This window comes from Ursus americanus, chromosome 3 (assembly GCF_024610735.1).
Source record: "Ursus americanus isolate L20-20 chromosome 3, mUrsAme1.1.p, whole genome shotgun sequence".
Taxonomy (NCBI): Eukaryota; Metazoa; Chordata; class Mammalia; order Carnivora; family Ursidae; genus Ursus; species Ursus americanus.
Genome location: NC_142129.1, coordinates 15,130,712 through 15,149,280, shown reverse-complemented (window position 1 = coordinate 15,149,280; position 18,569 = coordinate 15,130,712). Strand labels below are relative to the sequence as shown.

Sequence of the window (18,569 nt, the reverse complement as noted above, 5' to 3'; positions counted from 1 at the left end):
TACATATAAATGTAATGGTAACCACAAATCAAAAACTGGTAATAGATATGCAAAAAATAAAGATAAAGGAATCCAAGTATAGCACTAAAGAAAGCCACCAAATTGTGAGAAAGAGAGCAAGAGAAGAAAGGAACAGAGAAGAATTACAAAAACAACCACAAAACAAGGAACAAAATGGTAGTAAGTACATACCTATCAATAATTACTTTGAACGTAAATGGACTAAACACTCCAATCAAAACACACAGGGTGATGGGATGGATAAAAAAGCAAGACCTATCTCTACGCTGCCTATAAGAGACATATTTCAGACCTAAAGCTACATGCAGTTTGAAAGTAAAGAGATGGAAAGATATTTATCATGCAAATGGAAGTGAAAAGAAAGCCAGGACAGCAATACTTATATTAGACAAAATAGACATTTTTTTTAAGATTTTATTTATTTATTTGACAGAAAGACAGCCAGCGAGAGAGGGAACACAAGCAGGGGGAGTGGGAGAAGAAGAAGCAGGCTCCCAGTGGTGGAGCCCGATGCAGGGCTCGATGCGGGGCTCGATCCCAGGACTCTGGAATCACGCCCTGAGCCGAAGGCAGACGCTTAATGACTGAGCCACCCAGGTGCCCTGACAAAATAGACTTTAAAACAAAGACTATAACAAGAAACAAAGAAGGACACTATAGAATCATAAAGAGAACAATTCAAGAAGAAGCTGCGACAATTGTAAATAATATGCACCCAACAGAGAAGCACCCAAATACATAAAGCAACTATCAACAAACGTACAGGAAGTAATCAATAGTAATACAATAATATTAGGGGGCTTTAACACCCATTTACATCAATGGGTAGATCATCCAAACAGAAAACCAAAAAGGAAATAGTGGCTTGGAATGACACATTGGACCAGATGAATCTAACAGATATATTCAGAACACTACTTCCCAACACTGCAAAATACACCTTCCTTTCAAGTGCGCATGGAACATTCTCCAGAACAGATCACATGTTAGGCCACAAAACAAGTCTCAACAAATTCAAAAACATTGAAGTCATAGCATGCATCTTTTCCAACCACAATGCTATAAACCTAGAAATCAACCACAATAAAATGCTGGAAAGAGCACCAGTACATGGAGGTTAATTAACAGCCTACTCAACAATGAATGGGTCAACAAAGAAATCAAAAAGGAAATCAAAAAACATATGGAGACAAATGAAAATACAGTGGTTCAAAATCTTTGGCATGCAGCAAAAGCTGTTCTAAGAGGGAAGTTTATAGCAATACAGGCCTATTTCAAGAAGCAAGAAAAATCTCAAACAACCTAATCTTATACCTTAAGGAGATAGAAAAAGAAAGATAAATAAAACCCAAAACTTGTAGAAGGAAGGAAATAATACAGTTTAGAGTAGAAATAAACAAAACAGAAACTAAAAAAACAACAGAACAGATCAATGAAACCAGGAGCTGGTTCCTTGAAAAGATCAACAAAATTGATAAGCCACTAGCTAGACTCATCAAAAGAGAGAGAGAGGGAACTCATAATCAGAAATGAAAGAAGAGAAATAACAAATATTACAACAAGAGAAACAGAGAACAAGAGAAATACTGTTGTTATTGTTGTTACAACAAGAGAAATAGAAAATATTACAACAAATTGGACAACCAGAAAACGGATAAATTCCTAGAAACATGTACCTTCCCAAAACTGAAGCAGGAAGAAATAGAAAATTTGTTTGTTTGTTTTTAAGATTTTATTTATTTATCTGAGAGTGTGAGAGTGAGAGAGAGAGAGATTGAGAAAATGAGTGGGGAGAGGGGCAGAGGGAGAAGCAGACTACCCACTGAGCAGGAGCCTGATGCAAGACTCAATCCTAGGACCCTGGGATCATGACCTGAGCTGAAGGCAGACACTTAACAGACTGAGCCACCCAGGTGCCCCAAGAAATAGAAACTTTGAACAGACTGATTACCAACAAATGATGAAATTGAATCAGTAATCAAAAAAACTCCCAATAAACAAAAGTGCAGAACCAGATGGCTTCACAGATGAATTCTACCCAAAATTTAAAGACTCAATACCTATTCTCACTCTATTACAAAAAACAGAAGAGAAAGGAAAGCTTTCAAATTCATTCTATAAGGCCAGCACTACCCTGATGAAGACACCACAGAAAAGAGAGAAAACTACAGGCCAATACATCTGATGAACATAGATGAAAAAATCTTCAACAAAATTATAGCATACTGAATCCAACAATACATTTAAAAAATCATTCACCACAATCAAGTGGGATTTACCCTGGGATGCAAGGGTGGTTCTATACTCACAAATCAATCAACATGATATATCATATCAACAAGAGAAAAGGATAAAAACCCTATGATCATTTCAATAGATGCAGAAAAAAATATTTGACAAAGTATAACATCCATTTATGATAAAAAAAAAAAAACACAACAAAGTAGGTTTAGAGAGAACATACCTCAACATAATAAAGGCCCCTATATGAAAAACCTATCCTCTACAGTGAAAAACTGAGAGCTTTTCCCCCAAGATCAGGAACAAGACAAGAACATACCTCAACATAATAAAGGCCCCTATATGAAAAACCTATCCTCTACAGTGAAAAACTGAGAGCTTTTCCCCCAAGATCAGGAACAAGACAAGGATGTCCACTTTCACCATTTTTATTCAACATAGTACTGGAAGTCCTAGCCACGGCAATCAGACAACAAAAAGAAATAAAAGGCATCCAAATTGGTAAGGAAGAAGTAAAACTTTCACTGTTTGCAGAAGACGTAATACTATATATAGAAAACCTGAAAGACTCCACCAAAAAACTGGAAGAACTGATCAACGAATTCAGTAAAGTTGTAGGATACAAAATCAATGTACAGAAATCTGTTGTACTTCTATACACTAAAAATGAAGTAGCAGAAAAAGGAATGAAGAAAACAATCCCATTTCCTATTGCACCAAAAAGAATTAAATACCTAGGAATAAACTTAACCAAGGAGGTGAAAGACCTGTATTTCTGAAAATTACAAAACATTGATGAAAAAAATTGAAGATGACACACAAAAAACGGAGATATTCCATGCTCATGGATCGGGAGAACAAATATTGTTAAAATGTCCATATTCCCATAAGCAACCTGCAGATTTAATGCAATCCCTATCAAAATACCAACAGCATTTTTCACAGAGCTAGAACAGACAATCCTAAAATTTGTATGGAACCAGAAAGATCCCAAATAGCCATAGCAATCTTGAAAAAGAAGAACAAACCTGGAGGTATCACAATTCCAGATTTCAAGTTATATTACAAACCTGTGGTAATCTAAAGAGTAGGGTACTGGCCCAAAAATAGACACATAGATCCATGGAACAGAATAGAGAGCCCAGAAATAAACCCATGATTATATGGTCAATCAATCTTTGACAAAGTAAGCAAGGATATGCCTTGGGAAAAAACAGTCGCTTCACCAAATGGTGTTGGGAAAATGAGACAGATACATGCAAAAGAATGAAACTAGACCACTTTCTCACACCATATACAAAAATAAACTCAGAACGAATTAAAGACCTAAATGGGGAACTGAAACCATAAAACTCCTAGAAGAGAACACAGCCATAGCAACATTTTTCTAGGTATGTCTTCTAAGGCAAGGAAAACAAAAGCAAAAATAAATTACTGGGACTACATCAAAATAAAAAGCTTTTGCACACCAAAGGAAATAATCAACAAAACTAAAAGACAATCTACTGAGTGGGAGAAGATATCTGCAAATGATATATCCAGTAAGGGGTTAGTATCCAAAATATTTAAAGAACTTATACAACTCAGCACCAAAAGAACAAATAATCCAATTAAAATATGGTCAGAAGACATGAATAGATATTTCTCCAAAGAAAACACACAGCTGGCCAGCAGACATGTGAAAAGATTTTGCTCAACATCACTCATCATCAGGGAAGTGCAAATCGAAACCACGATGAGATACCACTTCACACCTGTCAGAATGACTAAAATCAAAAACACAAGAAATAACAAGTGTTGGAGAGGATGTAGAGGAAAAAGAAACCTTGTGCACTATTGGTGGGAATGCAAACCGGGGCAGCCACTGTGGAAAAGAGTATGGGGGCTTCACAAAAAAAAAAAAAAAAAAAAAAGAAAGAAAAGAAATAGAATTACCACATGATCCAGTAATACCACCACTGGGCATTTACCCGAAGAATATGAAAACACTAATTTGAAAAGATGCATATACCCCTAAGCTTATTGTAACATTATTGACAACAGTCAAATTATAGAAGCAACATGTCCATCAACAGATGAATGATATATATATCACCTGATATATAGATATATATATCACCTGATATATATATCACCTGTTCTTTTTGATATACATCAAAAATATGATATTTGATATATATATACCTGATATATATATCACCTGTTATATATATATCACCTGTCATATATATACAGTAGAATATTACTCAGCCATAAAAAAGGAATGAAATCTTACCATTTGCAATGATATGGATGATATAAGAGGATATAATATTAAGTGAAATGAGTCCATCAGAGAAAAACAAATACCATATGATTTAACTCATGTAGGACTTAAGAAACAAAACAAATGAACAAAATAAAAAAGAGACAAACAAGAAAACAGACTCTTAACTATAGAAAACAAACTGGTGGTTACCAGAGGAGAGGTGAGTGGGGGGATGGGTAGCATAGGTGAAAGGGATTAGGAGTATTCCTATTGTGATGAACATTGGGTAATATATAGAATTGTTGAATCACTATATTGCACATCTGAAACTAATATAACACTGTATATGTTAACTGTATTGGAATTTTAAACGTAATAAAAAAGAAGAGAATTTTAATTAAAAACAAAATAAATGAAGCTATAATAAAACTAGAAACAAGCCACATAACTATCAATATACAAATGGATAAATAAATTGTGGTGTATTCACACACGGTAATACTATATAGCAATCACATGCACACGCATGTTCGCACACAACTCTGGAACATGACACTGGACGAAGGAAGCCAGATCCAAAGGTGCACTGTATGATCCACTTACACAGCATTTAAGAGTAAATGAAACCAGGGCGCCTGAGTGACCCAAATAATGCCATTATGGGATCATCTCTTGGATGGAGGTGGTAGAAATGTTTCTAACATGAAAAAGGACCACCAGGATCCCCATCAGCAGCCTAAAAAACCAACCAACAGCTATGCATTCCAAGGAGATCCCAAGAAGACAGGCCTCCACGCAGTCTTGGGGTGCTCCTGCCACCCAGCGTCGGTTTAGGGGGTATCATCCAAGACAGCCGACTAAGAAAACTTTCTCTGACTTCCTTCCCTATTGTATGAGTCATCGTGGGGAAAAGGGAGAAATTCACCACGTTGATATCAGCAACTATTTACACTTTTTGCGGAGCAAAGAGCGAGGCAAGCTATTATTTTAGAGTCTGGGGAGTCAGGTGAGCCATTAGCTCACCTATGGACTTACGGACTTAAGCTCACTCAACTTAGGGACGGGCTGATTTTCTAGAAAAGAGAGTGGCATCTATGTCTGCAAACAGCTATTTGACAGCTTCCTTTGAAACACTTGGTCACCTCTAGACAACCTTCCACCTCAGCCACCCTTTATCATCTGGGTCTCTCACCAGTTAACCAAACAATAAACAAGTATTCTTTGCTTTGCCTTCTTTTTAATTCATCTCCCACTGGAATTGTATTTATCAGACGGGCTTCCTAACTAGTCCAGGCTGGCGGGACACAACAGGAAGAGAAGCAGGTGTCGTGGAAAGAGGGCGCCACCTAGGGACGAACCTCTGGAACTCCAGTCTCATCTCCAGGTCCCTGACTCAGCCAGGTCAATATCCCACAGATTTTAGAAAAGAAAGAATTTGTCTGAAAATATCTACAACCACTTAAAACATCTCTGATCTCAGCACATTCCACTTACTCTTTTGCACTGATGTAGATAGAGAGAGCAGAGACTGATAATCTCAAACAGTGCTCATGTGGATTTCTAGATTCTGACGTGCCCTGGGAGGTCAATCTTCCCAAATCCTATTTGATTTAGACTGATAGTAAACTCTTCTTCATTCCCTGAGTAAATGCGAGGCACAGGAGCAGTTCAGACAAAAGGAGGAAATGGGCTGAAATGGGTGTTTGGCAATAGGGAAAAATCACAAATAAACGGAAGCTGGATTATTTGTATTTCTTTACTCCTGCACAAGTTCACAACTGTAAAATCTGATAAAAACAGCTTTCAATATTCATCAACAAACTCAAACTACAGGAGATAACAGTTTCAGACTCATAGTAACTACCGGTAGACTTGGCACACACACAGATGTGCACACAGATCCTGAGCAAAGTTTGCAAAATGTAAGATGTAAACATGCTTGCCCTTAATAGAACACTGTTCTGGAAATAAGAAGGCCCTCAAATCCCAGCATTCTGTTGAAAGCCCAGACTTCTATTTTCAAGGAACCCACACTCCTACCCGCAGTGAGTGAATTGAAATGAATAGGCACTTACCAGGGATTTTCGATGATTGGCTCTAAGAATAAATGGCTTAATCAGAAGCATCCACGGGACAGAAATCAAAGCCATAATAACGAAGAAACTTTGGACTTCTTGCTGTAAGATCAAAATGGTAAGATCCCATCATTTCAAGGTGATCACATGGCATAACTTATATGATAAAAATGATAAATATGGATCATTTTAGTTGTACTTTATTTCAAGAGATGGAAAGCATATCAATGTATCCATTCACCTTTACATCTTGGAATATTCCCATTGCAGTCCAGTGGTGCCCAGCGTCAATCCAGGGTGGACACTGGAAACTATCTTTTTTTTTTTTTAAGATTTTATTTATTTATTCGACAGAGATAGAGACAGCCAGCGAGAGAGGGAACACAAGCAGGGGGAGTGGGAGAGGAAGAAGCAGGCTCATAACGGAGGAGCCTGATGTGGGGCTCGATCCCATAATGCCAGGATCACGCTCTGAGCCGAAGGCAGACGCTTAACCGCTGTGCCACCCAGGCGCCCCTGGAAACTCACTATCTTATTCCTTACTCTGAATACTCTCTCGCTATCCATCTACCCCATATGTGAACAAGAAGTACTCATGAGACACATAATAAGAGCAACTTGATTTATCCCTTGTCCCATGGGAATAGTTAGCCCCGGTCCTGCATGACAAGTGTGGCAGGCCCCATGACTTCACTGGTCACTCTGTAGTAGCCAAAAGTCCTTGGGTCACTTGAAGTCACAACGATGATCTCAACTAGCCATTGTATATTCCCAGGACTAGAGAATTATCTGAGCTCTGTGGCTCTCTGTCTTTCAAAAAGAAAAAAAGCTTCCTCACACTCTTGCTGTGGGTGAGTCACCCGCCAGGCTCTGGGGTAGCCGTGTTGAACTCTCCCTGGCTGTCTCCCTCACAGCTCCCTCTGGGCAGAGGCAACCACGGTCTTGGTGCTTCTGCTGAAACCCAGAATCCGTCCCACCTTATCATCCTGCTACACATTTCTTTTCACATCCTCAGGTCCCCACCTCTTATTATATACCCCCTAGTCACCAACTTGGAGGAGTGACCCGGAGCTGCTGTTGTCATAGAATCAGAAAGCCCAGGGAGGCTTGGTTGGAGCTACTAGAAAGGCGTGGACACTGCGTGCTCAAGGGGGCAAAGGAAAAACATTTCTTAGACCTTCACTTTTCTTCTACTGTTCTGGCTAAGTTCTCAATGAACGCTAGGGGACGATTTATATGCCACTTGTAACAAGATTCACCCTGCTAACACCGCCCCCCCATCTGCTCAGTCTTCTACCCTCCTTCCCGCTGAAATGCTCAGAAGAGGGAGGGGAGCCCCAGAAACACACACCACTCTTGCCAGTTCTAGCTTCCTGCGCACAAAGCTACCTCACCGTCATCTGTTCATCTTTATACAAGGTTTTCCACCTCACGATGTACACAGCAACTGGAGATTTATATTTATCTATTGCTCTTCTTCTTTGATATTCAAACATGGCACCAAGACAGCCAAGGCAGTGTTGGGAAGGGGTTGGGTTACCAACTTACATCATCTCTTCCAGCTGCACGACCCCAAACTGAGGTTATGGAAACTTCATACATGACCCATAATGTGTCAGGATAACACATCTCCATACTAGGTCACGGGAAAACCAGCCAACTCCCAATAAGGGCTTTGAAGGGGAGAAAAGCTGGAAAAGCCATTCACTGCAAAGTTCAGTGCATATTCCAGACCAGATGAGGATTTTAGACTCTATGAAAGGAGTTAGCGTATGAAATATTTGGTGAGTCTGAGTCCTTTGCCTTAAAGAGAAGATTGGTTCGGGAAACCCGAGTAAACTCATTCAAACTCCAGCAATGAGTAAATGAACCTTCCAAATATGTTCATTTAGTGCTCACGGCCTAGGGGTGGTTCAACTACTGTTCACAGAGATATAACGAAAACGTTACAACAGTAAAGGGGGCTACCTCAAAAGAGCTTTCAGAGGTACAGGTCTTCTCTCATTCTTATCTAAAATCTGAATTATCCTTGTTTTTCATAAAAAATGCCCTGCCATAAGGCATTTTCTCTTCTTATTTGCTGCTCCTATAAAGAAGGAGAACACAATTTGGAATCAAACGCATGAGGCCACATGCGGCCACGAGAAGGGCAGAGCAGGTCTTTCACGATGACATCCAGGGTGAGCAGCCACTGGTAAGTGACCCGGCATGGGGAGAATAGCTACCAGAACTCAGGAGATATGAATGTGCCCTCCCTTAGTGATAATCTACCTTCACACAGTATTATCAACTTAGTCACTGGGAGAGGCGAGAGGAAAACTATTTGTGTTACCAAAAGTCACTCACCGAGTGGTTTTTATCTCCAGCTTCCATGGAGCATTTACGCTTTTTTAAAATAAAATATTAAGTTGGCAGTGAGGCTGAATTGCTAAGTTGGTGATGAATTGCTAGAAGTGGAAGAAAACGGCCTGGCAACACAGTCCATTTGTTGGGAGGGACAGTTCATGGAAGAAGAACCAAAAGGAAGAAAAGAAGAGAAGGCATCTCCGACTAGCCACGGCAGCCCACGGGAGAGCGTGAGTTTGGATCTTAGTTTTCCGGGAGCCCGCTGCCCACGTGAACAGAGGGACTCCTCTTCTTGACTCTTTCAGTTTTCTTTCTTGCACACCTTAGGGCTTACGTTTAGAATAAAAGATGATTCGGGGCGCCTGGGTGGCACAACGGTTAAGCGTCTGCCTTTGGCTCAGGGCGTGATCCCGGTGTTATGGGATCGAGCCCCACATCAGGCTCCTCCGCTATGAGCCTGCTTCTTCCTCTCCCACTCCCCCTGCTTTTATTCCCTCTCTCGCTGGCTGTCTCTATCTCTGTCGAATAAATAAATTTTAAAAAAATCTTTAAAAAAAAAGAATAAAGGATGATTAGATTTTAAAGTGCTGTTTAGATCATGTGCGGTTTCAGGCCAATGAATCTGAAGGGATGTTTTTTCCTTTCTCCACGAATGATGCACAAGCCGATTTTCAACGGCACTGAAACGACCTATCCTGTATCACCCAAAGAGGAGTGGCTCGAGCTGCACCACCATTGCCCTGAGCACCTGTACCCTCAGCTAACAATCAACACCTTCTGAAATTTAAAGAACCTAACAACCTTGAGTGGGTGTTAAGATGGCCCCGACTTGCAAATAACCACTCTCCGCAATACTCAAGAGTGTGAGAGAGATGTGACATTATCAAACGCATAAAGAAGAAAAACAACCCATCGATACCTGATGTTTGTACAGGGGTGCGTTGGAAGGGTCATCATAGTTAAACAGAAACATGTTGATGAAGTGGATGAGGATGCTGGGGGCATGCTGGGACGCGCGGACATCGAAGTGGCACCATTTGAAAATGATCATGAAAACCAAGTAGCCAAACAGACACAGGATAAAAATCATCTCAGGAATGAACTGCAGAACGATGTTGAGAGTTCTTCTGAAGTATCTGGGGGGGAAACACACACATGAAAGATAGAACACGGAGTGAATATCAGGAACTCGTTATTCGCCCCAAAGCACAAAATGTTCATTTTTCGCACACCGCATCTATTCCCCTAGCAAGCAGCAATTATGCAGGGATGGAAAAAAGAGAAAGGAAGGATTCAAGTGAACCGGGACCTGGAAGGTAATGTCTGAAGCAAAGGGCAGGTCTGCAGGGAGAGCTGGTGGTTTGACCTCAGCTTCCCCTGCACACCTAGCTCACAGCAACACATCCGAGGGCACAAAGATATAGGACGACTAGGAAGATTTTTCTAAGACAGGGATTGGAAGCTAAGGCTTATGGGCCAAACTGAGCCCATTCAACACAAGTTGAAAATGATTTTACATTTTTAATTATGAGAAATTAATTAGGCGAAAATTATATGTAATTCAAATTTCAGTGTTCACTAATAAAGTTTTATTAGAACACAGACCCATTCATCCATTGACAGCTTTTCTGTGGCAGCTTTCATGCTCCAACACCAGGATTGAGTCGTTGGGACAGAGCCCATCTGGCCTCCAAAGCCTAAAATATTTACTCTCTGCCTCTTTACAGAGAAAGTTTGCCAACTCCTACAGGGCTAAGTAGGGGGCCCCCAAGTTAAAATGTCATAAAGGGTCCCCACTCCCTTTGCTAATTGCAAGAGTTATCTGATGGAAAAGGGAGCTCTCACGATAAAACAGGATTCCCGGATCATTGAGGCCGGCCTGACACACAATGAAACCAATGATAGACTGCTCCAGAAAATACTTTCCGGGATTATCTCTCATTTAATTCTCATGGCCCTTTCAGGGAGACAGTGGTACCAGGGTCACAGTCACTAGTCGTGACTGGTTGATTCACTAACTATATCTGATTTTTCGAGAAGATCTGTACTTGTGTGAGCTTTCGGGTCAGGGGTCACCATGGGGCCGGCTCTGGCCAGCGGGAACAGAAGTGGTCTGGGTCCCTTCCGGAGGGAAGCTTAAGAGTCCACGTGTAATTGACCACTTTCCACGTTTTCATATAATGACGCCTTCAGAAAAAGAGGTTTGAGATGTTTCCAAGATGTAGCTTGATAAAAGGAAAGGAAAGATAAGACGTGAACAGCCCAAGTGAGAGGCGGCTGCCCCTTGGAAGAAATTTCATCAAAGGGAATTGACAATCTGAGGGCACATTGGCCCAAATGCACTTATGTCTCCACTTGCCCACTGGTGGGAGCTAATTCTGGATATAGCGGTGACCAAGAGGCCTTTCAGGTTGGGGGACAAAAGGTGTTATGGGCTTGCCAGTCTCTTTCCGAACGCTCAAGTATTTCTGAGGTCAAAGATGCACTCCTACTTGGGTGACCCAGCTCAGGAGAAACAGAGGTGTCACTTCTACCAGACCAGCCTGTCCTGGCTCAAGCCAAGACACGTGGCAAAGCACTCCCTGTAGGAAGGAGGAAACTCTTGCACAAAGGGACACGGGGCCACACGGGTGGCTCTGTCTGCTCCTCAATGACAGGGTCAGACCAACAGGCAGCAAGCTAATCATGAAAACTTACATGTGATTGAAAAGGCTGAGAATAACACCAAAAACCATCTGGACAATCCCCAGGATAACGGACATCTTCATTTTGTAGGAGTTCAGGAATGTTAGTTTGTTTGAAGCCAAGTTCCAAATCTGGATGGGAAATGTGACAAGAAATGCATGAGACCAGAGTCTGGAAGTTCTATCAGGGTCGACAGCAAGACTTCTCTGGGGGAAGTCACTGTAGGGACCACATTTTCAAATTTCAATCCCGTTCAATGCATGCATTTTAGGCTCAGAAAAGGAAAAGGAAGAAACCCCTTATCAATGCAACTCTAATGACAAATGTGTCAGAACCATCGGTGCCATTGGTAAATACCAAGTGGCCAGAAGAAAGAAAATCCTACGTGATTTTTCCTCCTCAGGGAAAAGACATTCTGAAACATTGTGGAGAGCTCTCAAATTTGCCTCATTTGTACTTCTTAGCGGCAGAGCTCTCTGGCCCATGAATGTATCCAATCCCTTCTTGATAATACCATTTTTTACTGTGAATTTCTATAGTGCTTCACATTACAAAGCATTTTCCTGGGTCCATCTCAAGAAGCCACTCCTGTAGCCGATATTTATTAGCACTATGGGCAAAATATGGTCCCCGCCTTCTTCACGGTCCCTGTTTTAAACAGAGCTGCCAGGCTTGCAAAGTGAGGGACATGTGTCCCTGCCCTCTTAACAAGACTGACACACAGAGCAAGCACTCAGAGGAGCTAGGGGGCTGGTCAGGGTCCCACGCTAGCTAATGGCCCCATGGTCTCTGCTCCCACTCCTATGTAAATGGTTCAAGTCTTTGCTCTTACCTCCAACCCCTCCTCAACTTTAGACACACCCCCAAACCACCTGCTAGATATGTCATAAGGGTTTGCTAGACTGCATCTCAAAGGTAACAGAGCCACAGAGGTCGTCTCATTTTTCCTCCTAAAATGACTTCCTCCTCCCAACTACTTTGCTTCAGTTAAGGGCTCAAAGCCCCTCTAGACGCACCCTCAATGCAAAGGCACCTTGCCCCCACCCCATGCACACATACAAAAAGGAACCACATCTCACTGATTCTCTCTTTACAACGTCCTGAGCAGCTGCCAGCTGGCCGACCACCAAGAAGGCTGCTGGAAAGGTAGGCAAAGGGTCTCCAATAACAGGTGCCCAGACACCAGAGGCGTCTCCTCTACTCCCACCCCCCTTCTGCCTGGCATTTCAGCAGCACCAGGCTTGCACTCCACCCTCTGCTTTTTCCTTTGCCTGCCTGCTTAGCCAGTCCCTACGGGATCACTCAACTTGGTTAGGACAAGTTTACCAGCACACTGTAGACCCAGCCAAATCCGATAAACTGAAAATTAAGCACCAGGCACATTCTAAGCTCTTTAAATGTACTCTCTCATTTAATTCTAACAAAAACCCTACGATATAAATATAAATATTCCCGTTTCACCGATAAGAGCATTTTTCTCAATCTCGGGGAGATTACATTCTTTACACACCAAGGAGGAAATAATACTACAGCAAATGGAGTATTGACCCTATTGATGTACCAGACTCTGTTCTGGGTGTTTTACGTGTAAAAATCATTTACTCTTCCGAGCAACCCAATGACTTAGGGCTGTTGTTAGATCCATTCTGCAGATGAGGAAACAGAGACAGAGGTTGTTAACTTGCTCAAAACCACAGAGCAAGGAAATAGAAAAGGCAAGGTTTATACACAGGCTGCCTGATCCGAAAGCATAGGCTTTTAACCATTTTGTTATGTTCATTTATTACAAAATATCCACAAACACTTTTGGAAAGACCTCTCATTTTGTGATTTGATTCACAAAAAGAGGTTGCACGCTCAATAAAATGCATCTGTAGACACTTACACTATGTAAAAATCCAACCCTTCATTAACAGAAGTTAAGTGCTGGGGTGCCTGGGTGGCTCAGTCCATTGAGCAACCAACTCCTGGTTTCGGCTCAGGTCATGATCTCAGGATCATGAGACTGAACCCCAGGTCGGACTCCACACTCAGCGGGAAGTCTGCTTGAGTTTCTCTCCCTCTGCCCCTCCCCCTGCCCGCACATGCACTCTCTCTTTCTAAAATGAAAAAAAAAAAATCTTTAAAAAATATGTAAGTGCTAACACAAGCACAGAAATGTTCTGTTAAAGGGGGTATCTCTGGGGAATAGAATAGCCAGAATAGGAGAGGGAAGTCTTTCTTTTTTTAATGCTATTTTGTATTACATGGATGTTTAATGTCATATATGCCTTATTTTGTCATAAGAAGACCAGAAATTTCAAAAATTTCAAAAATAAATGCTACCAGGAAAAAAGTTAATTCTTCTCAACCTCCTACTTCTCTTTCACCCTCCCCTTTTTCCTTGCTCTCTAACTGGTGGGCAGATGAGAAAACTGCCTGCCCAGTAGACACTCCAGCCCAGTTGGTCCTGAGCTGTGACTATACAATCCTTTGTCTGAGGAGCAGAACTGGGCAGGCAGGATCTGCTGATGAGTCAGGGGTGGGCTGGGAAGCGAAGCGAGGACAGTAGCGGCAAAGAGATTCAAAGCAAAGGAAGGTCATCTAGACCCTAGAATCAGCCCCCTCTCTACACCTCCACCACCCACAGGCTAATCATGAAATTCCTTGGACCACAGAAAAAGCCTTTCAGTCCACAAAAATAACAACTTGCATTTGTTTTCGGCACTTTGCAGTTTACAACTCAGCTTTCAAGGACTTTACCTCTTTGGATAAAGCTTACAATGCAAGTGCCTCTGAGTGGCAAGTATAAACAAATCCTGGGTGATGTCTTCCATCTTTCTAAGGGAGGGGAGGCAGACAAGTGATGGGAGGACCCAGGCCAACTGAAAAAGAGACGACCCCTAAGATAGGAGAGTACAGGTTTAGAGCCGGTACTGTTTACTCTCAACTGTCAGCACCCAACACTGAGGTTTCAGGATCTCTCCCACAAAGAGAGCTTAGAAGAAACATTGACCGCATTTGCCTTTCGGCTAGCCGGCTCAAGCTCATTTGGGGCACAAGGCTGCCACCTGGTGGCGGTTATGTGCTGGGCCATCATGTGTACGTGGCCTGGGAGCTTTCTCGAAATTCCTTTTTATCTCAAAGGCTATGCAGGGAAGCACCTTTGTGTCGCTTGGCTCAAATCCAATTGAGATAGACATAACAACCATAAAAGTTAACTCATACCTTTTTTTTTTTTACTTGTATCAATTCTATGTGGTAAAATAAAGCAAAAATAAGAGCAAATCCATACTTTCCTAGGAAAAGGGAGATGTTAGTCACTGCAAGGAAATGCCAAAGCAGGCAGCTTGATCAGGACGCTAAATAACTCCTCTAATGTGCATACCTTCCAGGCAACCAAGGGCCTATGAAAGAAGCAATCATTAACCATTGGGGGTAGAAATTATTGGAGAAAGAGGCAAATGTTTGAGCAACTATATGGAAAATGACCAGGGACTAGGTAAAGGGTATAGGTAGGACATTTACTTGAGTCCTGTCATAAAACCTCCAGTATATGTAATATTTTCTCAGCATAAATTTGTTGATTTGACAGCCTCTGGCACTTTCTCCTCTACCTAGAGATCTCCCCAGCAAGACATTTCACATAATATTTAACCCAAGAAGATATTATTACCGGGTCAATCCCAAATGGGTATGGATTTCCAGAGTACACTCCTGGAACGGCTGGGTCCAGCTGTAAATACGGATTTGTTTCCATTACGTATGTGCTACAGAGGGAGAAAGGAAAAATAAAAACAAAATCAATGATCAACCAAAGGTAGAAAAAATATACAGTAGTGTCCTTGGTCATGAACTTGTAAGCCAATCGAAGCCTCACTGTTGGTGCAACTCATCCTTTGGCTCATTCAATCATTCCATGAATGGCTACTATGTGCCAAGTATCACCCTAGGTGCTGAGGCTACAGGCAATTACCATCTGGCCCCTGAGATGCCTCACGGTCTAAGTCTCCAAAGGGCTCCTACCCCAGTGGAGTATTCTAAAGAAAAACAGTTATACCACATCAGAAAAGAAGTCGGGCCAGGCGTGAAGGAGCATAGAGGAAACAAATCTCAGCCCAAGGACAAGCCTGGAAAACCTCCCCGGGGAGCATGTGGGCTCATCTTGGAGGAATGAATTGGCTTTTACCCACGGACCCTAATCTCTGTGAAACTTAGTTCTCAAAAGTTGTGGTCCATTGAACGCCTTTAAATCAGTCTCCCAGCTTTGCCTGGAAACGTGAACATCTGTGGGTAGAAATTTCCTACTATCTCTGCAAGCCCATTACGGGTGTGTGTGTGTGTGTGTGTGTGTGTGTGTGTGTGTGCGTGTGTGTTTAACAGAGCACACATCTATAGAGGGGCCAAGAAGGAGTAGTGAAATGATGAGAGAGTTCTGGAGACTTTGGCTGGCTACCTAGAAATATACTCCCTCCCTCCTACAACTGAGGCCCTAGAGGTAGTAGGTAGCAGTCGGGGAATCAGGAAGCCTGATCATGCTGACCAGGCCCTCCAGATGCAGTGGGAACTGCTGGCCCTGACTGGCCATCTCAGACACAGACGCCCCCACCACCACACTAATGGCATGCCTCAGGGCAAATGGTTGCACTGAATGAGCAGAGATTTGTTTGTGTGTGGACAAAGAAGAAAGCCACCCCGGATGGGAGTGAACTGGCCACCACAGCAAAGTCAGGGTATCTGCTGTTGAGCGTAAACAAGTTCACAGAACACCACCAGACAAAGCCACCCTGTGACCGTGCTGGGTCCAGACACAAACAAGACCAATCCACAATCATATCTGATATCAAAACAAGGACAATGCCTGAACCACAAAAATGACCAAACGTTGCCCTCATCCTCTGGGAAGCCAGCCTCTGCAAGCCCTTTCCCACGCCCTCTTGCTGAGATGTTCAAGCTCCCTACGGGTGCCCCATATTCCCTGAGTCAGAAAACTCAGTTCTGGGGACGATAGGCATGCTTCTGTGGTCTTGGGCTGGCAAGCACTGTGACCGTGTCCCTAGTCAACTGTCGGGGAAAGCAAGCCCCAAGACCTGGCTTGTGACTTGTGACCAAAATCAGCCTGCTGTGTCCTTCGCCACTCTGATGGATGACTGCAATTTTTGTTTGTCTCACAGTTACTGAGGTCCCACTTCATACAGTCAATGCCTGGGCATGTGGCTGAGTGTCCCTCAGACTGGGCTTGGCCTCCACGAGCCTTGAATTGAGCCAGGGGTCATTCATAGGTACATAAAAGAACATTCCAGCCCACATTTGCAGAGTGACAAAAAGCCAGTTGACTCAGAGTTTTGCCAATCATACTCCTGGGTGAAAGAGAGTTCATGTTGGTGGTTTGGTGAAATGATGCTGACTTAACATGTTTCAAAGTCCATCACTATGCTTATGAGTTTAAATCTAAAGAGCAAAAGAAGTAATTTGCCTTTAAATTTATGAAAGCTTTGTTTGCCTAGGCGTCTCTTCTGGGTACTAATTGTAAAGCAAAAACCAAAACACTTGTCAATATAACCATCTGTAATTCTGGAAAATGTTTTAGTCTTCATTTTTATTCATTTATTTATTGTTTAACATTTCTGTCCTCTACCACAAGGAACTTGGACCCAGCAGAGAAACTAAAGGGGATGCACTGACCCTCCATGATACAGCAACCCACCCTCTTACTGTCCGTCCGAGGTGTGGACATAGAGAGAGCTCCCAGGTCCCTCTGTTCTGTAGCCATGTCCTCACCAGCTACCCACCCCAACCCATGCCACCCTACCCGCCCTCCTCACTGTGTGGGTAAACACAGGGAACCACTTTTGCAAAACTAGCCATCCCCTTCTTTGCTTTTGACATTGAATCAAGCTGCTCTGAACCATCAAAGAAAATGCCCTTCAGGTGAGTCTGGGACCTTGAACATGGGGAACCAGTCACTTATATAGTTCAACACCCACATCAGCCTTCTATCCTCAGCACCTGCATGCCTAATTTCACTGTTCCCAGTTCCCTGTCAGAGCAAGGCATGCTGCAAAGGCCTCCTTCTCCTCCAGGGAACTTGTCTTCTGTGACTGATGCCAAGATGCCCCGTTTATATCTGCTCCGCCATTTGCTTTCATAGTAGCGCTATGCACACCATGATATATACTTAATTGAAATTTTAAAAACTATTTCCATGTATTACGGTTACCAGTCCAGTTAGTGAGGGACTGGTTTGAGGTCTCTCACTGAGTAGATAAAATGGGATTCTTTGTTGAATCTGTGGGCACACCTCTGAGCAGAGCCAGGTGTAGACCTCCTGGCCATGAAATCTGCCACTGAGGCCACTCGGACGGGGGGGCCCATCTCTGTCTGTAAACTTACTTCCACGTGCCATTTCTGAACATGGGTCGGACACTCCAAGAAGAGCCGAAGATGTTGAAAGACTTGGAGAAGCAGTCGTTGTAAATCAAGCCCGTGTAGATGGAGAAGATGCCCATAAGGAGAATCAGATAGCGTCCATGGAAGAAGGTGTTCCAGATCTGCCTCAGGGAGACAGAGAGAATGACAGTCAGCAGGACCGGCACCAGATCCCAGCGTGGGAAGTGTGTTACAGGACGTCTCCAGCGTCTCTAGGAATTGCCCCAGCAAGGCACACAGGCCCTATACGGAGGGGCCGTGGGATGAGGCAACATCAAAGCAATCCAAATAGAGCACACACATCATTTTCCTGAGCTTATATCCATGAGTCAGAAAAGTCTAGACTGGTAACTGTTACTGTGGAAGCAAAACGATATGAGCCCCATAGTCTTTGAGTGATCCTTGGTTAGAAAACATAACTGAAACAAACTGAGGGTTTTAGAGGGGAGGGGGGTGGGGGGATGGGCTAGCCCGGTGATGGGTATTAAGGAGGGCACGCATGGAGCACTGGGTGTTATACGCAAACAATGAATCATGGAACACTA

The 18,569-nt window shown here is 42.8% G+C and overlaps 1 protein-coding gene across 11 annotated transcripts in view; it reads right to left on the bottom strand.

The window, feature by feature from the left end:
- ATP6V0A4 (ATPase H+ transporting V0 subunit a4) overlaps positions 1–18,569 on the bottom strand; it is a 76,612-nt gene that overhangs the window by 13,523 nt on the left and 44,520 nt on the right. For all 11 annotated transcript variants that reach the window (XM_045792551.2, XM_045792558.2, XM_045792559.2 and 8 more), the window contains 5 exons: positions 17,989–18,146; positions 15,272–15,365; positions 11,629–11,747; positions 9,851–10,067; positions 6,586–6,687 (listed from right to left, as the gene is read on the bottom strand). In XM_045792551.2, the coding sequence (XP_045648507.2) occupies positions 6,586–6,687; positions 9,851–10,067; positions 11,629–11,747; positions 15,272–15,365; positions 17,989–18,146 (690 nt within the window). The remainder of the gene's footprint in view (positions 1–6,585; positions 6,688–9,850; positions 10,068–11,628; positions 11,748–15,271; positions 15,366–17,988; positions 18,147–18,569) is intronic.